Genomic DNA, 22,271 nt, shown 5'->3' with positions numbered 1-22,271 from the left:
ATAGAGAAACTGGGAAGCTGTGAACACTTATCTTAATCCACAGAGTCATGCTTTCTCTAGTGCTGAGACCAATGCAAAGAAAATTATCTTTCCTGAGATAATTTCCATAAGGATGGCAAGCCTAAAAACAAGTCCTCCTAACTTGTTCAGGGACTAAATAAAGAAATCAGAAAGCAGTTAATAAGCTTAAAACTTACTTTAGCCTTTTTCAAATCAAACGATGCTGGAAGGCAGGGAAGATTTTATAACTAATGACATTTTTCAGATTAAATATAAATTTTGTGGCCTACTGCTTAATTAAAAATTCTGGGGTGCCTGGGTGGCTCAGTCGGTTAAGTGTCTGACTTCAGCTCAGATCATGATCACAGGGTCCTGAGATAAGCCCACTTAAGGCTCTGCATTTAGCAGGGAGTCTGTTTCTCCCTCTCCCTCTGCTTCTCCCCCTGCTTGTGTTCTCTCTCAAATAAATAAAATCTTAAAAAAAAATTCTATGTAAACTTTGTATATAAATAAATGCCCAATTTTCTTTACCTGGTGCTTATGTTAAAAATATTGCTTTTATCTACATAATAGTTCATGTAAAATCTGGACTCAATTGGTTATGTTAGTAAATGCACCTCAAATTTTACATTTAGAAATATGGTAAAAAAAGAGGGAAAAAAGGTGAAACAAAGCATATAAGTTAAAGAAGGAAATGTTACTATCCTATATTAAACTTGGTAGTAGATCTATTATTAAAATCTTCTACAGGTAATTACTAAAATTTCATGTGTTTAAATTTCATCCATTCATATTCAATACAAATAGTTAATTTATTTTAGTATGACATTTCATATCCTAAAGCTTAACAATAAATCAGGTTCTACATCATTAATTAGCAAATAATCAGTTTTTTGAAAAATTATTTATTTTTAATTTTTATTTATTTGACAGAGAGAGACACAGCGAGAGAGAGGGAACACAAGCAGGGGGAGTCGGAGAGGGAGAAGCAGGCTTCCCGCTGAGCAGAGAGCCCAATGAGGGGCTCGATCCCAGGAGCCTGGAATCGTGACCTGAGCCAAAGGCAGACACTTAATGACTGAGCCACCCAGGTGCCCCACAAATAATTATTTTTTAAGACAGAAGTTTCACAAAAGGCTGTCACTAATATGTTCTGTTGAGAAATTGGTGGTCTTTTTTTTACTAGTATCATTCAAAAATAAAAACTTCCATTTATAGGAAAAATGAACTAAAAGGGATTAAGTGAACAGAAAGGAAACGATAAAGATTTCAGAAAAGAAAAAAAAATGAAGAAAGGAAAGTGTATGTCAGAACAACACATCATATTAAAAACACTACTTATTTAGTAGTAAATTAGGGAATAAGTTTCAAACATTAAAAATACCTATTTTGGATTAGGAACTGAATGAGCTAAGATAAAGCTTAGATCCCATTCTCTTTAAAGATTTTATTTATTTGAGAGAGTGAGCGAGCATGAGCAGGGGGAGGGGCAGATGGAGAGGGAGAGGGAGAATCTCAAGCACACTCTGCACTGAGAACAGAGCCCAACTCGGGGCTCAAGCTCACGACCCTGAGATCATGACCTGAGCTGAAATCAAGAGTCAGATGCTTAACTGACTGTGCCACCCAGGCACCCCAATGATGATTCTTAATGAGAAAGCCTGCTGAGAGAGACATTAGTTTTTTTTCCTATTAAAAAGGGATTTCTATTGTCAGAAAAATATTTTCCTTGCTTATCTACATATACATGCACATGTCTGACTACATAAGAGGCAATGTAGTAAGAGATATTCCTAGACTGAAGTCAGCACAAGTGGGGTCAAGTCACTAGGCAACTCCTCTGGGTTTACAAGTGAGAGAGACTAGATAATCTCTAAGATCACTTTTACCTTAAGATCCTGAGTCAGATATACTCACATACACAGATATATGTATATATGTATATAATTTATATGATATATATGTATCATAATTTGTAGTATCTATGTCATGAAGAAGAAACAGGAATACCGTTGTCTGGCTTGAACAATTTAGGGAATGATGGTGTCACTTACTGAAATGGGGAAATCTGGGGGAAGTCTTTGGAAAGGAAGAGAAATAAAGAGTTCTGTTCTGAACATACAAAATTTGAGATAACAATGAAATGACTAACACTGACTAGGTGCTAACTCCATACCAGGCGACACAGCACAAAGGTGGGAAAGGCGGTGGGCCCTGGCTGGCAGAGTACCCCTAACCCCATCTTCTTGGTTCAGGAATGGACATATCAACCCCTACCAGGTCAATTAAAATCTTCTCTGGGGTTTTTATTTAAAAAAACAGGACAAATACTCTCTTTTTGCTTAGGGGTTGCTAGCTGTGAGGTGTCTGAGGAGGTCATTTCAGCTACCACATGGCAGGATCCTGCCTAAGAGTAAAGACAACACACAAGAAAGAATAATGAGGAGAGATATGGAAAGATGGGAAGGGACCGTTCTAATTAAATAATATTAGTAGCTGGATCTAGTCATTGCTAAAGCTAGATGCATTCCTGAACTCCCTAACTACATGAGCCAATAATTTTTTTTTTCTTTTTATGAGAGAGACAGAGATAGAGAGAAAGAGAAAGAGAGAGAGAGAGAGAGAGAGAGAGAGAATGAATCTCTAGTGGGCTCCACGTATGGACACTAATTGCTTCAAAGTCAAAGCCACCCAAATCTCTGCCTAGTTTTTCCTGTTAATTTGAACTTACTTTAATAAGAAGCATGCAAGTTGCTCAATTACATATCTGAATTAAGCAATGGGTCTGAGAGACTCACATGATAGGGGATTGTCCACTTAAAAGGATCATCAATAATTAAATATAAACTTCCCTGGATCATGCCTAGAAATTGGGTGGATACAAGGAAATTAGTGGTTTGCGTATAAGCAGGACTAATTTTCAATGATACTTTTAGCAGGAAGATGTGGTTTAAGGAACACTAGAAATGGCTGCTATGCCAGAGAACAGGGTGTCAGGGCTCAAAGTGGTCTTGGCAGTTTGGTGTTTCAAAGGGATCAATTAGATGAAGTTTCGAATGATTTAAGTTTTGAAGGAAATGCTGTGTATGCTTCTATTTTCCAGATATAATAAAATATAAGACTAGACATAACAAATTCAAGGTGAAAGATCAAAGACTACAGGGGAGAAATAATGGGCTTCTTCTGGTATTTCACATTAAGGAGGGCTTAAAAGCCCAAATTTAAATCACATAAAAATACCCCCCCCCTTTTTTAAAGATTTTATTCATGTATTTGACAGAGAGAGACACAGCGAGAGAGGGAACACAAGCAGGGGGAGCAGGAGAGGGAGAAGCAGGCTTCCTGCCGAGCAGGGAGCTTGATGCAGGGCTGGATCCCAGGACCCTGGGATCATGACCTGAGCCAAAGGCAGATGCTTAACGACTGAGCCACCCAGGCGCCCCATAAAAACACCCCTTTAAATGGGTATCATGTTTCTGATTTTACATCAGTTATCAGAGCTTGGCCTTTTAGAATCAGCTTATTTGCCCTTAATGAGTAACTTTAACTCCTTGATTGTTTATGCAAGTCACATACTGACCAATGAGAGGAAAAAGTCTGCCCATAAGGACAGTTTCTCTGATCAATAATAATTTTGCTTACAGAAGTGAAGGTTTTTAGGAAGAATACAGAGAGGAAAGAACTGCAAAAACAAGAATAATACCTCAGGTTCCCTCAGAAAGTGTCAAAAATGACATTCTAGGGACTCCTGGGTGGCTCAGTCAGTTAAGCGGCTGCCTTCGGCTCAGGTCATGATCCCAGGGTCCTGGGATTGAGTCCCGCATCGGGCTCCTTGCTACGCAGCGAGCCTGCTTCTCCCTCTGCCTGACACTCCCCCTGCTTGTACTTACTCTCTCCCTCTCTGACAAATAAATAAAATCTTTAAAAAAATTGACATTCTAAAGGTCAGAAAGCAGATGGTAACTTAAGACTATAGTACTCGTGTTAATGACAAAGAGGATGTGTTAAAGCGATAGACTTCATGGTTAGAAATCTATTATCAAAGGGGGCACTGGGACCACCAGAAAATGAGAGAAAGTCATTAAATACATACACTAAAGAAGTGTTTAATACAAACAAGATCTTTTTTTTTTCTCTTTTACATGGGGGCTCAAAAATTTCTTTGTATTAAACATTAAATGTATTTAAATACCCTGTTCAGGACTATCCATCTAACTGGCAGGACTGGGACTTGAACTGAGATCCCATTAATCCAAATCCACTGCTCTTTCCATCATACCAAGAAGCCCCTTTCCTGGATCACTGATCTTCATGCTCTACTCTCCTTCATTCTCCTGGTATTGCTCAGATTAAAATCAAATTAGTAAGGGTGTACTGATGACCAGGAGTATAGACTCACTTATGTCCTGTGAACATTTTAAAGGGGATATTTACCTACATGGAGTAGAGCTGGCCTTTGGCCACTTTCTAGGTGAGATTTGCCAATTCAATTCAAAACAAGAGGAGATGAAATGGGAGAGGGAGAGAATCACACATTTAGGGTTGGAAGGGAGCAAAACAATTAAACAGTCCAATTTCCTCAATTTCAGGAATGGAAGGAACTTTCTCAGATTCCAATGGGGTAGGTAAATGGCAGAACTGAACCCATGCTGACCACTTCCTGCCCCCTCCTCTGGGGGGAGATAACTGTAACCCTGTCATTCCACACTTCCTTGAGACTGGCTCTCTGTCCCCCTCTCCTGCCATAAGTGTTTTGAATCCTGTTGAATCCAACCAAGTAAAACATGGTAGTCCTTGGATAATGAGGATGGGACCATTTCCTTTTTATCAAATCAATTCCTCCAATATTTACTGAATTTCTACTACATTTATGATGTAGAATGTATAAATATTTAAGGATATGACTAATATACAACCCTGTCTTCAAGAACTTTATGCTTGCTGAGGCAATTTAGTCTCTAAATAATAAGACTATTTTTTTTAAAGACTTTATTTATTTATTTGAGAGAGAGAGAGAATGAGATAGAGAGCATGAGAGGGGGGAGGGTCAGAGGGAGAAGCAGACTCCCCGCCAAGCAGGGAGCCCGATGCGGGACTCGATCCCAGGACCTCAGGATCATGACCTGAGCTGAAGGCAGTCGCTTAACCAACTGAGCCACCCAGGCGCCCTCTAAATAGTAAGACTATTATAAAATAATTTAGTTTGTAGATTAGTGGTTAATAAGCTCCTTGAGGTTCCCAGGCCCTCTATGAGAATCTGATATTAACTATGGATTTGCTCCCCAGAAAAACCCACATATTTTTTCACATATTCAGGAGATTACTGGATCTCATAAAACCCACCTACTGACCATGAGTTAAGAAGCTCTATTTTGAGAGATTCACTGTGTACCTCTACATAAAAATTATCTGAAAAACCAAAGGTGAGAGAAATACTAGTTATCCCTTTCCTTTGATGCAAAATGAATAAACTTTAAAAACAATATGTAGTTCCATGTTAAGAAATTGGAAAGCAAAGAAATTGCTTTCTCTAATATCATCTAAATGTCCCTTCTACAAATACTTATTTTCCCAAATCTAATTTTTTAAAAAATATTTTATTTATTTATTTGAGAGAGAGAGAATGAGAGATAGAGAGCACAAGAGGGAAGAGGGTCGGAGGGAGAAGCAGACTCCCCGCTGAGCAGGGAGCCTGATGCGGGACTCGATCCCGGGACTCCAGGATCGTGACCTGAGCCGAAGGCAGTCACCCAACCGAGCCACCCAGGCGCCCCCAAATCTAATTTTTGTGTGTACGGTATTCCATAAGAATATATTGTTTGCATTCAGTTTCCAGAATGGCCTTTTCATACACACACACACATGCACACTCATATATATAATATATATGAAGTTTACATTCACAAGGATAAACTTCATTAAAGGCAGAAAAAACACGGCTTACCTAATGAATTATTCTATTTCAAGTTTTTAAAAAATCTAGTTTGAAATGCTGTTTCTAAGGCTTTGATACTGAAGAGAGTAAGTCATTAAGAGGAGTTGATAGTACTGCAGCATGAGCACTTGGCTCTTTTCTACTAAAAAAAAGTACTTAGATCTTTTGAAATTTAATTTCTTTTTTTTTAATGATTTTATTTATTTATTTGAGAGAGCGAATGAGATAGAGAGCATGAGAGGCGGGAGGGTCAGAGGGAGAAGCAGACTCCCTGCTGAGCAGGGAGCCCGATGTGGGACTCGATCCCGGGACTCCAGGATCATGACCTGAGCCGAAGGCAGTCGCTTAACCAACTGAGCCACCCAGGCGCCCTGAAATTTAATTTCTTAATAAAAAAGTATAACAGTAAAGAAATTCCTACAGAAGTGGGAAACTGTACAATACTTAGGTTTCATAAATCATTTCCTAAAGCTTTGAATAAATCAGAAAAAACATACAGCAAGCTCTTTGATAAACTGTTATTTGGTTATGTTAAAATGTTTTTAAAAACTGGCTATCTTGTTACATATTCTTAAGGAAATAAATGGAGGAGTTAGAACTGACATATTCCTGAGTATACAAGCAAAGTGGACAAAATGATAAAGAAAACTAGATAAAAGGACAGAAAATAAAAGAGATTCCATTTAATTTTTAAAAACCCTGTAAATAAATACTGTTATAATTTAATTCGCTGCTTTGCTAATGTTAGGTTAAGAAAGTTGAATGGAAGCAAATGTGACTTGGAGCTTGGAGAAAAGGGGTTTAGATCCCTTATTTGTTACCAGTATTTTAAATGGATTAGAAATAACAAATTGTTAGCAAATAGGCACAGAAGTCTGGCGCAGGGATAAAAATTGATCATTTATAGAACTATAAACTTTCTAAGACATCAATTTATTAAATTTTTCCTTAAAAATCCCAACCACCTCAACAAGCACTGTGGGGCAGTACAGCTCAAGTTGAAATGGACCTAATGCTAGTGCTAGGTAAATTCTGATTAAAAAAAAAAAATCCATTAGCGAATAGCCCACATAACAGGGATAAACACCCTCATCACGACAGATCAGTCTGGCTCTCAAAAGAATACGGTTCTTGTAGGGGGCACATTTTCAAATAAATAAAAGTTGAGTGTTTTTTGGAGGGAGGTAGGGGAACAAAATAAAGACTAGAAATGATATCAACACAGACTTCAGGCTTAATGTCAATGATCAGTATTAAGATATCTTTTCTGAGTGTTGAAAATAAACCCTGACGTTAGCATAGGTGCATATGAACTACTTCATATATGATACCCTTCTCTTCAGTAACATCCTCTAAATGAAGGACATATTTATTTATTTTATTATGTTATGTTAATCACCATACATTACATCATTAGTTTTTGATGTACTGTTCCATGATTGTTTGCATATAACACCCAGTGCTCCATTCAGCACGTGCCCTCTTTAATACCCATCACCAGGCTAACCCATCCCCCCAACCCCCCTGAAGAACATATTTAAAGGATCAATGTGAGCAAATACATACCACAGGCTGTTTTGTGATGTCCACCAAGTCCTTAAGATTATAATATTGATGCTTCTCGAATGCAGAAAATAGCATGTCTAAAACGTGTTGTTTATCAGCTCGAGCTCGTTTTCCATCTTCTTTCTTTTTCCTTTCATATTCAATCTAGGTGCAAACAGCAAAATAATAAAGGCATCAATCCAACATGCTCACTCTGAAATACAGGCATTCTCTTTTTAGTTACCCCCCCAAAAAATGATTAATTTCAAGTTGCAAGGCAGCAGATTAAAAAGCAGTCAGTGGGTTCAGAACCTGGTTCTTCACTGTTCCCGGGGCTCCTCAGACCTTGAAGGATCTACGAAGGTATTAACAAGCCTACCCATAAACCACCTTCATTCTTTTCTCAGGCTTTGTATATAATGTCTCCATTTGCCCCCAAATAGCTTTTATTTGCCAAATTACAACAATTCAGTGTGGCTACTGATTAGGTCATATTGATCAGAAAGTCCAACTTGCAGTTTCTTTGGTTTTTGATTACCCCAAATACAGTAAAATAGTTTCTCTAACAGATGCGGTTTGGTAGGTGACATCTTTCAAAATTAAGGTTTTTTGGGGACAGGCAGGGATTAAAAGGAGGGCAGGTTATAAAAAAGGTTCTCTAGGAAGTGCAAAGTTTGAGAAGCACTGGTAAAAGGAAAAGAACAAGGGCAGTGAGGCATTTTCTCCTCCCGACAGAGTGTGACCTTGAACTTGTTTCTTCTATAACATGAAGCTTACTAATAGAAAAGGGTAAATACATACTCAGTACTCAGGCAGGCACAAGCAAACTGTTTTTCCAAAATCCCCGTTTTATCTTAAAAATTCATGTGAACTCTAAATTCACTTGCATAATACACCTTTATTTGTAATACAAAAATAAGGGGTGCCTGGGTGGCTCAGTTGCTAAGTGTCTGCCTTTGGCTCAGGTCATGATCCCAGGGTCCTGGGATCGGGCCCCGCATCGGGCTCCCTGCTCAGTGGGAAGCCTGCTTCTCCCTCTCCCACTCCCTCTGCTTGTGTTCCCTCTCTCACTGTGTCTCTTCTCTGTCAAATAAATAAATAAAATCTTTAAAAAAATAAATAAAATATCTCTCATTCAAATAAAAATGACACTCTAGGAGCAAGTGGTATTTGTCCTGTAGTTTTGTGTACCTTTATGCACTGAAAGCAGTGGCACTCAAAGAATGTATAAACCCTCTCCTAGAGACGTGATCCAGAGATTTGATCATTTGAAAAAAAAATTTACTTTTTATTAAGGCAACCTATTGAATGGGAGAAGATATTTGCAAATTATATATCCAATAAGAAGCTAACATTCAAAATATATAAAGAACTTTTAAAACTTAACACCAAAAAAATCCCACCCCAATCTGATTAAAAAATAGGAAGGGGACCTGAATAGACATTATTCCAAAAATACATGGTCAACACACACAAGAAAAGATGCTCATCACTAATCATCAGCAAAATACAAACTAAAACCACAATGAACCTTCTACCTGTCAGAATGGCTAAATATAATGGCTAAAATAAAAAAGGCAAGAAATAACAAGTGTTGGCAAGGATATGGAGAAAAGGGAACTCTCACGCATTGCTGGTGGGAATATAAATTAGTATGCTGTGAAAAACAGCATGGAGGTTCCTCAAAAATTAAAAATAGAAATACCGGGTGCCTGGGTGGCTCAGTTGGTTAAGCGACTGCCTTCGGCTCAGGTCATGATCCTGGAGTCCCTGGATTGAGTCCCGCATCGGGCTCCCTGCTCAGCAGGGAGTCTGCTTCTCCCTCTGACCCTCCCCCCTCTCATGTGCTCTCTCTCTCAAATAAATAAATAAAATCTTTTTAAAAAAACAGAAATACCATATGATCCAATAATTCCACTACTGGCTATTTACCCAAAGAAAAGGAAAACACTAAATCAAAAAAATATATGCATCTCTACGTTTATTGCAGCATTATTTACAATAGCCAAGATACGGAGGCAACTTAAGAGTCCATCAATAGACAAATGGTTAAGAAAAATGTGGTGTGTAATGTAACATTATGCAGCCATAAGAAGGATGACATTGTGCCATTTGCGACAACACAGATGGACCTAGAAGGCCTTATTGCTGAGTGAAATAAATCAGACTGAGAAAAACAAATACCATATGATTTCACTCATGTGGAATTTAAAAAACAAATGAGTAAACAAACAAAAAGAATCAGACCTATAAATACAGGAGAGCAAACTGATGGCTGCCAGAGGGGTGACGAGAAAGGCAAAGGGGAGTAGGAGATACAGGCTTCCAGTTACAGAATAAGTCACGGGAATAAAAGGCACAGCACAGGGAACACAGTCAATGATACTGTAATAGCGTTGTATGATGACAGATGGTAGCTACACTTGTGGTGAGCTGAACACAGCGTAATGTACAGAGAAAGTGAATCACTATGCTGTACACCTGAAACTAATGTAATGTTGTATGTCAACTATACTAAAATAGAACACTTTTTTAAAAACATACTTTTCACTGCAAACATGCAACTTATATTCACTCCAGTTGGTTAAGCTTTTAATTTTTAAAGAAACACTTCATTTTGATAAAGCATAAAGTATATTAGAGGAAATACATATAAACTGAAGCAGCCCACCTAGTAAATAAAGCATCAGAAGGCTGGGTGAAAGCTGCCAGAGAACAATCTCCTGTGCATCAAATGCATAGGAATTAACTATAATCGAGGGACTAGCTTCAAAAAAAATAAAATGCACTTCAAAACTACAACTAAATTACTGCAATAATTCCAGCCTGATAGTTAGGCTTACTCTCTGTATTTTAACAATAGAGATTTGTTATAAAAGAGATAAAATTCAGTTTCTATTGATGTTAAAACTAAAAACATATCTTATACATAATCAGAGACTTTCAAATTAGTGGCACAGATAACGGAAAACGGTGAGTATCCTTCAATTAAAATTAGGAGATAAGGGGCGCCTGGGTAGCTCAGTTGGTTGGGTGACTGCCTTCGGCTCAGGTCATGATCCTGGAGTCCCAGGATCGAGTCCCGCATCGGGCTCCCTGCTCAGCGGGGAGCCTGCTTCTCCTCTGACCCTCTCCCCTCTCATGCTGTTTCTCTCTCTCTCTCTCAAATAAAAAAATAAAAAATAAAATTAGGAGATAGGGAGAAAGAACTTAATTGTCTTGATTTTTTGGATACGTGCATCTTGGGAGTAAAACTCAAAATCCATTAATCTCAACAGATTAAGCATGGACTGTGTACTCGGATGCACTAAAATATAGGCGAAATAAGATCTTGTCTCTTTTGAAAGGCAGCCCTTTCTTAGGGTTCTTATATTAAAATATATAGAGGGGGGCAAACATAGTAACAGCAGAGCACAGAGCCACCTTTGGACAAGATCATGATGCTGAGAAAGGTGCAAATGCATGACAAAGGGCTGTGTTGTTGGGGAGGAATGTGGCAGGATCCAAGATTTCTCTGGGTGGCATGAAAGAAACAACATGGACAGCTCCAGGGGATTTATTAGAGAAAAGCAGAGTGACTACAAGAGCTAGAAGCAAGACTGGAGAGGAGAGAGACCAGAGCAACCCATGACCGAGGAGAAAATCCAAGTCTTCCCAATGTGGGGAAGATTGAAAAACAAATGAATACATGCATTTAAGTACGAAGGCAGAAGTAGAGTGGCTGTCCCAATTCAGTGAGAGACGAGGCTGAAGAGATAGCAAAGACTGAAAGGGATGGACCTAAGGTCCATTCAAGAATTTTCTCTCTCTACGGTCAAAAGAAGGATAGAAGTGGGGTGGCCGGCTGGCTCTGTCGGTAGTGTGTGTGACCCTTGACTTCGAGGTCATGAGTTCAGGCCCCATGTTAGGTGTAAAACTTACTTAAAAAAAAAAAAAAAGAAAGAAAGAAAAAGAAGAAGGAAAGAAGCAAGAGAACATTAGGGAGAAAGTAAGCATGATAGGCCGGGACAAAACCCACGAATCCAAGCAGGAGGGTCTTTGGATTAAATAAATATCATGGAATGCTTTAAGGGATTAATATTTTAAGCCCTGCTTTGCTGACCAATATCTAAAATACATATTTTCGCTGTTTACAATTGAATTTAGTTTGCATTCCGAAACCTCCTTCCACTGTTGCACCTCATTTGAATAGTTTCATGTTTTGTATTAAGATGAACAATCCAGAAAAGGCGACTGCTAAAAAAGAGAGAAAGAGAGAGAAAAGTTTGGACCAGGGGATGAAGTTGTTACAACCCTTTACTCTAGTCAGATGTGGGATAAGAAAAACTTGGATTTGGAAAAATAAAGGGAGCCAGAATCAGATTAAGGAAGGGTAGGGAAAGCCTACAGCCTTCCCACAGGCTTAAGTGGGGTGTGGGCCAGAGGCCACAGGGCCTCAAGAAAAATAATACAAAGGAAGTGAGGACCTCACAAAGGTCCAGTGTTAGGCTTTTATACTCTGCATGAAGCCACGGTTGTATGATATTCTGTGTGTCCTCCCGTCCCAGCTTTAATTTATGCTGAGAGAAGGAGGAAGAGTTAAATTCAGGAAACAGTAAAGAAAACCGATGGTATATTCAGCTTCCACCCTTAGTAGACTCTTCCTTGTGTGAAATGCTTGGAGAAGCTAGGAAGATTAATAGGAAAAATGTTTCCAAATACAGATGATCCCCAACTTCCGATGGTTCGATTTAGGATTTTTCAGCTTTATGATGGTGCGAAAGCAGTATGCATGCAGTAGAAACCGTAATTTGAGTTTTGAATTTGGATCCTTTCCCGGGCTAGCAATGTGCTGTGCGATGCTCTCTCATGTGCGTGGCAGCCAGCTGTGGCTCCCGGCCAGCCATGCTGCCACCAAACAACCCGTGCACTTAAAACCATTCTGTTTTACTTTCAGAACAGTACTCAATACATTACGTGACATCTTCAACACTTCATTATGGAATGGGCTTGGTGTTAGATGATTCTGCCCAAATGTAGGCTAATGTAAATGTTCTTAGCACATTTCAGGTCGGCTAGTCTAAGCTATGGTGTTTTGGTAGGTTAGGTGTATTAAATGCATTTTTGGCTTACGGTATTTTCAATTTTGACTGAAACCCCACCAAAAATTGAGGCAGATCTATAAAGAAATCTGCTGATAAAGCAAGAGGGCCCACTTCAGAGAGGGCATACACTCTAGTGGATAGTGGAAAAAAAAGCCTTCCAAGTGTTTGTTATCAAGTTGTCCAACCCCAGAGCCAGATGCCAGATCCAAGAGGGCCTGAATCAAAGGTAAGAATTTAGAATAAGTTGGAAAGGAACTTTGCTTCAATCTCAAAATTACTGTATTCAACACTGGTGCTTTCCTACTTAAAATCTGGGGGAAAGCAGACTAGAAATGTTCTGTGTTAACTGTGTTTGTTGATGGCTCAATTCCTGGGGGCAGTGCAACCTAACTTTACTTTTGATTAGTGGAATAAAAACACTTAAAAGTATAATATGAAAAACCAGGCATACAAAATAATAACAGCAACAACAAATTGGCAGTATTATTCCTTATTAGAGAAACTGTACTAGAAATTTAATTCTACACTTATTTAAAAACAAAAGGCAAATGGCAAAATTTGATGTCCTCAGGGCCCATACTGTAGGATAACCTATAGAAAAGACTGTTTTAAAACAAAATTTTTTATAGTATAGCATTAAATTTTTTGATAATGTCCAAGGCAGACTTGCTCTGTAGTAGCAAGTAGTTCCAATGGATATATGTATAATTAAAATTATACATACACACACATATGTATATATGCATAACTATTTAACAATGGTCATTAAATTATTAATGACTAACCTTATACTTAGGAAAAAAACTAAGGTCCTGAGGTAGCTTTTCTTTTTAAAACTAAACAGTATAGAAATGGTCATCTTAATATTGTACTTACAATGTTGTACTACTGATAAAATTAATTCTACAAATAAACTACAAATGATATGAACTAGTTTATTAAGGAGAAGACTACAGTGTTGCGATAATGTTAATTCTCTTTTTAGCTCTTTTCCTTTTGGGCATTTTGTTTTGTCCTGGTGCACCAGCATGGTAGGGAAATGATGCTACTCAAAACAGTCACATATCTAACTTCTTAGCAGCCACCACAAAATATTAGTAGGATAGTTATTGGACTAGAAATGGCTATGTGAATTTTAATTATCACTATTATATCTGCCCCAGTGACCAAAGATCAACTGCATAATCAGCTGCACAGAAATAATTGTCAATTCAGAAAGGACTTTAAATTTAGTCTTCAATTAAAAATTTTACAATCCAAAAAAGTCTATCATACACAATAATTTTTCTTTCACAACAAAAAACAAATTATTCAGGACTAAAATGCAACTAAATGTTGAAATCCATTGTGGTGTGGTATAGAGATACTCAACCATCAATTACCAAAAACTTAATCACTGACTAAAATTATAAAAGCCACCCACTGCCAATTAAAATATTGTATTACAGATGTCTGTAAATTTCTAGATTGTTGTTTGCAGAAATACTTTGATTGCTTTGTCAAGGCAGTCCTTGTGGAAGCTTTTAACTTTTGAAAGGAGCATGACAGCCTTGAGTATCATGGTTTGCATTTAAATTCTTACAAAAGATCCTCCTCACCCCTAATGCTTCTATTTCTGCCTAGTGTGTTGTTAACTTTTGGGAGGAAGTTAATTCTTTAGAGTCACTGAGTTCTTGGTGTGCAAATTCAAATGGACAAAGCACATAGCATACTTCTACTAATACTAGGCAAATATTGCTGAAAAACCTTTATGATCTAGTCCTGTAGGCATCTATTATTCATTGAGGAAAATTCCAAATGTATACATACATATACTAAAAGACCAAAACCACAACAAAAACAAACCCAACAACCTTTGTTCTGAAGACTAACAAAGTTGGTTGCCACACTGGAGGAAACAGAGTGTGCATCAAAATAATTTTCTTTTGGGGCGCCTGGGTGGCTCAGTCGGTTAAACGTCTCCCTTCGGCTCAGGTCATGATCTCAGGGTCCTGGGATCGAGCCCCGCATCAGGCTCCCTGCTCTGCAGGAAGCCTGCTTCTCCCTCTCCTACTACCCCCTGCTTGTGTTCCCTCTCTTGCTGTGTCTCTGTCAAATAAATAAATGAAATCTTAAAAAAAAAAAAAAGGAAAAGAAAAAGAAAACCTCCCTTAAAAATTTTTTTTCTGTCTAGTTCCTGGAGATTTACCTCAAGATTTTATATAATCATTCGACTCCCACCAACAATAATATTCTAGTTAAGCTCTTCTAATTCTCTATCACTTTCTGACCAAGAGTTCTTGCCAGGAAAAGGAAGGGAAGGAGAAATCTTTTTTAAAGCTAGAGGACAGAAAGGATGATAAAGACAAGAAAATATTAATTCTTTTTAAAAACCTTAGGTTTGGTGGAAAGAGACTTCCTGGTCTCCTCTCAGGTATCGTTTTTGCCCCCACCCCCAACAAGATGGCAGACAGAACTATGAAGTTCCCATTTCTGCATCAGTGGCTGCATGCTACAATTACCCAGGGAACTTGAAAAATTTTAAGATAGTTGGCCTCCACAGACCAATTAAAATCAATCTCTGGGGATGCCTGGGTGGCTCAGTTGGTTAAGCGACTGCCTTCGGATCGGGTCATGGTCCCAGGATCCTGGGATCAAGTCCTGCATCAGGCTCCTTGCTCAGCGGGGAGCCTGCTTCTCCCTCTGCCTGTTCTGCCTGTTCTGCCTGCCGCTCCCCCTGCTTGAGTTCTCTGACAAATAAATAAAATCTTAAAAAAAAAATAAATAAGAAATAAAATCAATCCTGGAGGTTATTTTTCTTTTTAAAAAGCTTCCCAGGGGATTCTAGTGTATAGCTAGGACTAACAAACACTATCTAGATAACAGAAGATAGAATTCCTTATAAGTAAAGTCCTAAGAGTGTAGACAACATATGAGAATGCTGTGAAATTTATGCATGCTAGATGATGATGTACACAAAGCCAACAAAACCACATACAGAAGCACCTTTACCTGTAATCGGAGATGGAGGGAGTTGGAAGGAATCTTAAACATCAGCTATCTCTATGTATATCAATATGTAAACTGTAAAAAGGTACTTCTATATTTATACGCACGGATATTTTAAAGCACACACAAACAAAAAATTTTAAAGAGATGAAATAAAAATAAAACATTAAGTTTTAATTTGTCAAAATTACAAAACACATTTTAGTTTTGTTCTCAAAATACAGCAATCTGCTTCACATTCTGGATGCTTAGTTTTTTTTTTTTTTTTTAAGATTTTATTTATTTATTTGAGAGGGAGAGAGAATGAGAGATAGAGAGCACGAGAGGGAAGAGGGTCAGAGGGAGAAGCAGACTCCCTGCTGAGCGGGAAGCCTGATGTGGGACTCGATTCCGGGACTTCAGGATCGTGACCTGAGCCGAAGGCAGTTGCTTAACCAACTGAGCCACCCAGGCGCCCTGGATGCTTAGTTTTTAAGTGAATTGAAATTGTAGTAGCTTTGTACCAGCAATAGCTAATATGACTTAAGGTCCAACACACACAAAAGGTTAAGGGTCACTATGTCAGTTATCTTCAATAAGCCAAGCCTCCAGGCCTTGGCGGTGGTGGCAGCAGGGGACCTGCGGGCTATATTTCCAAGACTCCCTTCCTAGCTGGTTTCCAGCTGGGGTTCTGCCAATGGGAGAATGAAAGTAGGAGGAAAGGAGATTTTTTTTTGCTTTTTGTGCGCGTTCTGTACACCTCCGGCAGCAGCAGCTTCCTCATTTCTGGTAACCAATCTTCCTCTCCAGCCCTTCCATTTTGTATTCATAAACATGTGTAACCAATTCCCTACGGTAAATACCTTTCTGCTTGAAAATCTAGAGTTGTTTTTGTTTCCATGATAGACACTAACTGAATCATCACTAAAGATAGGGGATGACAAGCCACATTTAAAATGAGATTGCTAATTTCCTTTTTGGAAGGGCCAAGAGTACTTGTCAAATCAGATTACACCATCACTGCTTCTACCTCACACAATGACTGAAAAAGAGGTCATTTTAGAATAGAAGTGTCAGTTTTTCCACTTTCTTGTTCACATGTATTTGCTTTATTAATATATTATCTTTACAGTTTCTTTGCAGGAACCTTTAAAATCATTTGTTCTTTTTTTAAGATTGAATTTAGCTAATAATAGGTACTATAATCTATAAACCTCTGATTTTAGCACCAAACCTAAAAAGCTAATGAAAATGTGAGGTGTTGGAAGTACCAATGTCAATCCATCAGTGCTGCAAAATTTCTACTCTTCTGTTGAAAATGGCTGACTAGCACAGGGGCTGCATAAGGGTGCTAAGGTCAATCCACACAATATTTCTAAAGCTTAATTTCCTTCTTTTATTACATGAAAAACAAGGTAAATACCAGTTCCAATATTTCCCCCCTCACTCAATGGGTCCTCCTGAAAATCCTACTTTGACAACCCATTATTTCCCAAAGTTTGCTTTTACTACTACAAAGGATAGGGGAAGGGGAATTTAATGTTCAAATGTTTGCAAAATATAGGATTAAACAAATTCCAAGGTCCCTAATTTCAACATATTAAAGTGTCCATTTTGAAGAGGACACAATCAGAATCTACAAGTTCTTTTAACTCCTTTTTTCAAGAAGACTCTCATAAGATTGGTGTTTGTTTTTTTTTTAAGATTTTATTTATTTATTTGAGAAAGAGAGAGAGCGCATGAGCACAACCAGGGGGAGGCAGAGGGAGAAGCAGATTCCCCACTGAGCAGGGAACCCGACCGACCCAGGGCTCAATCCCAGGACCCAAGGATCATGACCTGAGCTGAAGGCAGATGCTTAACTGACTGAGCCACCGAGGTGCCCCAAGATTAGTGTTTCAAAACTTACTTTGGTAAATGCTAACCTAGATGAACCAGTAGTTTCAGAAATGTAATGAAGATTTAAGGCAGAAGAAAACCATTTACAGAGAAACCTAACAGGTCATATCCTATGGGTAAGGCAAGAATTTTCAGGGCCAAGCTTTCAAGGAAGAAGCATTCTAAAATAAAATGCTAATCATATATTCTGTTTGGTCCAATAAATACTTTCTGAATGGCAAGTATGGTAGGTATTACATTCCAGATAGTCTGTGAACTAAAGAGATAAATTTGAATTTAATGCTTAGAAGAGCTCCATGTACAAAGTGGGAGTTCAAATATTAAGAGATGATTACATATATATTCTACATACAGTTGACCCTTGAACAACACAGGTTTGCACTGTGTGGATTTTTTAAGTTTATTGCCGAGCATGTTTTTTTTTTCAGTAAACACAATACAATACTATAAATGTATTTTCTCTCCCTTATAGAATTATTTTTTAATAACATTTTATTTTCTCTAGCTTATTTTATTGTAAGAATATAGTATATAATACATATAACATTTAAAATGTGTTAATCGACTGTTTATATTACCAGAATGGTTTCCAATTAAGTTTTTGGGGAGTCAAAAGTTATAACATGGATTTGACTGTGTGTGTGTGTGTGTGTGTGTGTGTGTGTGTGTGTGTGTGTGTGTGTGTGTGTGTGTGTGTGTGTGTGTGTGTGTGTGTGTGTGTAAGCTGGGGGGCCAGTGACCCTAACCCCCGAACTGTTCAAGGGTCAACTGTATATGTAAATTTATTTATGTGTCATAGGTGAGTGGAAAAGGTTTTGGGGGTAAATGCAGAGATATAGTTTTACAAATACATATGCTATTTTCCATCCCCTCTTTCAATTTTTGTAGAAATTTTTTTCCTTACGTTTATACTAAACATTGTATTCAAAGAACCTCAACTGTTGCAATGAAATACCAGGCTTTATATATTTCACCTGGTAAAACTGAAATCATTTCAACATTTAACGACTGAGCCACCCAGGTGCCCCAGATTTAAAATTTTTATAGAACGTCTTGATTATGTAACCTCTAAGTCATCCTCATTGAATTATGTTGATGTTTCTCAATCTTTTAAAAAATCAAAGCCTCCTTCTGATAAAAATAACAAAAGCTTTATACTCTTTCTATAGTTGATATTACACTATAATAGTGAATATGTTTTTCAAAAGCTATGCAGGTGCCTCCATTCATTCTGATATACTCCCACAGTGGAAAAAATTCACAAAACATTCAAATAATGCAATATGATAGATTATAGTCAATCTTTATTTTTATAAACAAAATCTTTCCAAAGATTACTATATGGCTCATTGCTAATAACTACATTAGTGACTCACTGATGCAATGACAACCTTAACCTGCCACTTAATGTTAAAAAATCTTTAAAGTGGATGGTATAGTGTTACATCCTAACACAGAGTTCAGAATACAATGTATTCAAACTTGCTTTAGTAGTAAAAAGAAAATATAAAAACATCCTAAAAATATGAGATTTGGAGTCTATCTTCTACATCTGCCAACTGGATATAGTGTGCGAGGATCACTAAGAATATGACTCTAATACTAGCTAATGCCAGCTTTGCTTGACCCACGACAGATTTTCCTTTTGCCTCATCAATGGTGGGAGCAGCTCATCATGGCCCGGCACTAACACTCTTTCCTAGCTTTCTTACTTTTCTTATTCTAACAAAAAAGCTTTACTGCCCACTGTAACAATTCGACAATACATATTCACTATGATGATTCCAACAATTCAAAAAGACTTTATAAAGAAGAAAATTAGGATAAAATCATTCTAGCTCCTATCATCCAAAAATAATGTTAAAGTATTTAACCTTAATTTTGGACATTTGTTTCCAATCTTTGCCTGTCTTAAACAACAGAGAGAAATGCTACTGTGTATCTACCTTTGGGCCCTTGTCTTTCTGTGATACATTCTTAGATACAAGACTGCTGGGTCAAGGATATATTCTTTATAGTGCTTTTGACACAAATTACTAAACTTCTCTCCAGAAAGGCTGTATCTCTTTATAGTTTATGGAAAGCATGGTCTTTCTTGTCCTTACTGTGATAAAGAAGAAGCCAAAAAGGTAGACTTTTATCTTTACCAGAGGCTGTAAAATGAAAGCCTGGCTGGATGCAAATGAACTTTGATTCACTTTATGTAATCCACATGGCACAGCAATTTAAAAAATCTGAATATTTTTAAGGGGCATGTGCACTCCAGTTCATCTTAGTCCCTTCCATTTTACTTTCTTAAATTTCAGCACTCTGCTCACCAAAGATGCCTGCTTGGCTCTGTAGGCATTTGCTACTTCTCATGTAAAATAACCGTAAGAAATTCAAATATCGTAAAGTAGTGGTCTGACAAATACTAATCTGTGACACCTAAATCTGGATACTCAAGGCCAGTCTTAAAAAGGAATTATTTCTTCCTAAACACTGTTTCAAGAGGAATATTAAGCAACAAAGTAGGACACAAGATATCAACTGTTAATTGTTACTTAACTCAGGTTTCACTGTATTTTCAGAAAATCATCACATTTTTCCTTACATTACAGGTATTTCAAGACCCCAAATCCTTAGCCCTTTTAGTATTTCTAATGACCTGCAGCAACACAGCATAGTGGTTAATTAAGAGCATGACTCCTAAACCAGACTACCTGGGTTCAACAACTGGATTGGTTAATTACTGGCTCTGTGACCTTAAGTAAGCTAACCTCTCGGTGTCCTTATTAGTTACTCCATCTGCAAAATGAGGATAATAGTGGTAGCTACTTCATAGGGTAGGTATGAAGACTAAATGCATCATATGAAGCACTCAGAACAGTGCCTGGCACATAATATATATATAACATATATGTGTGTATTGTATATTATAATATATATAGTTATATGTAAGATATACTTCAATAAAAATGGTTAAATACCTATACAGGCAGTCCTCACTTTGCATGGTAATGTGAGACCATAAAAATGCCTGTGAAAGTTGAAACTATGCAAAGCAATCGTAATAACCACTGGGAAAAATTAGTATTGTTCCAGACTTATAAAATTTGTCAATACATTAAATATCCCCAGCTATAAAGGTATGGAAAAATGAAAAAAATATTAAAACTAGAATTTATTAAGGACATCATAATTTAAAACATTAAAAACACCGAAAAATGAAGTGTGTTATTTCTTTGAAAAATTTATCAAGAGTAGTTTGAACAGTGGTTGCCTTCTTCTCATTGTTTAACTTAGGATACAAAGTGAACTCTTCTCCACACTTCGTAAATCATCAGATTCCTTACTTAGTCTAGATAACTCAAGCACTTAATAGCAGGTGTGTGGCTAAGGTCCTTTTAAAACCTAAGAGTCTATGATACAGAAAAGAATAAAGATATAACAGAGTGAAAAAAGACATGAAGACTTACATTGTACTGATGATTAGCAACAGGTTTATAATTGGTTGTCACAACTTTGTCCAGTTGTTGTGATAACCTTACAGGTTTGGAAGATTCTTCTATTTGTAATCTGAAAAACAGAAGGCATTATTTATTTATTTTTATTTGACAGAGAGAGAGAGAGAGAGAGAGACAGAGTGAGCACAAGCAGGGGGAGTGGCAGGCAGAGGCAGAGGGAGAAGCAGGCTCCCCACAGAGAAGGGGGAGCCGGATGTGGGACTCAATCCCAGGACTCTGGGACCATGACCTGAGCCGAAGGCAGTCGCCCAACCAACTGAGCCACCCAGGCGCCCAAACAGAAGGCATTATGAATAAACTTATTTATCAGAGTGAAACCTGAAGAGTTATTCCTACAATTCTTCTTACTCAATACTTAACATATAAAAAGCTCAAAAGCTCTACCAACTTTAATACTTCAAAAACACACTGAATGTATATGACTATAATGCAGAAACCATAGCATAAGCTAAACATATAAACTATCTCATTATAATTCTATGACTTGTTTGTAATCCTAGCCTGTACAGTCAAGTCTTAATTACTAAAACCAACGAAGCTAATCAGCCTTAAATTTCTGGAAAAAAATCTGCATGTAAAAATGAATTATCTTAAATTATATGGTATAAACCTAATCAAGTTTTTTTTTTAAAGATTTTTATTTATTTGAGAGAGAGAGAATGAGAGATAGAGAGCACGAGAGGGAAGAGGGTCAGAGGGAGAAGCAGACTCCCTGCTGAGCAGGAAGCCTGATGTGGGACTCGATCCCGGGACTCCAGGATCACGACCTGAGCCGAAGGCAGTCGCTTAACCAACTGAGCCACCCAGGCGCCCCCTAATCAAGTTATTAATTTAAAATTCCATTCGCTTGATAAGAGATGCTGACACTCAGGTCTAATGGTTTCTTTATTGGACAGCACAGATACAGAACATTTCCATCATCAAATAAACTTCTATTGGACAGCATTGGTATGGAACTATTGCAGACCTCCATCTAAATTAAAATATAACTCGGGGCGCTTGGGTGGCTCAGTCAGTTAAGCGTCTGCCTTCGGCTCAGGTCATGATGCCAGGGTCCTGGGATCGAGCCCCGCATGGGGCTCCCTGCTCGGCGGGAAGCCTGCTTCTCCCTCTCCCACTCCCCCCTGCTTGTGTTCCCTCTCTTGCTGTCTCTCTCTCTGTCAAATAAATAAATAAAATCTTTAAAAAAATAAATTAAAATATAACTCAAAATACCACCTCCAGGGAAAAGCCATAAACATATTACTTTAAATTCTCTTGTTCAATAGAACAGGAACTAAAAATAATTTTCATTTAAAATTCCTTTAAAAAGCCCAACTTGCAGTATAAAAAATA

At 37.7% G+C, this 22,271-nt stretch overlaps 1 protein-coding gene across 1 annotated transcript in view; it reads right to left on the bottom strand.

Annotated features, from left to right (window-relative positions):
- Window positions 1-22,271, bottom strand: part of GTF2F2 (general transcription factor IIF subunit 2) — a 151,436-nt gene that overhangs the window by 9,893 nt on the left and 119,272 nt on the right. The window contains exons 6-7 of the mRNA XM_027591217.1: window positions 20,889-20,988; window positions 7,502-7,645 (exon numbers count right to left, since the gene is read on the bottom strand). Of these exons, the coding sequence (XP_027447018.1) occupies window positions 7,502-7,645; window positions 20,889-20,988 (244 nt within the window). The remainder of the gene's footprint in view (window positions 1-7,501; window positions 7,646-20,888; window positions 20,989-22,271) is intronic.

The sequence above is a fragment of the Zalophus californianus genome, chromosome 3 (genome assembly GCF_009762305.2).
Source record: "Zalophus californianus isolate mZalCal1 chromosome 3, mZalCal1.pri.v2, whole genome shotgun sequence".
NCBI classification, from domain to species: domain Eukaryota; kingdom Metazoa; phylum Chordata; class Mammalia; order Carnivora; family Otariidae; genus Zalophus; species Zalophus californianus.
The sequence above is the reverse complement of the archived record's forward strand: the minus strand, read 5'-3'. Positions and strand labels throughout refer to the sequence as shown.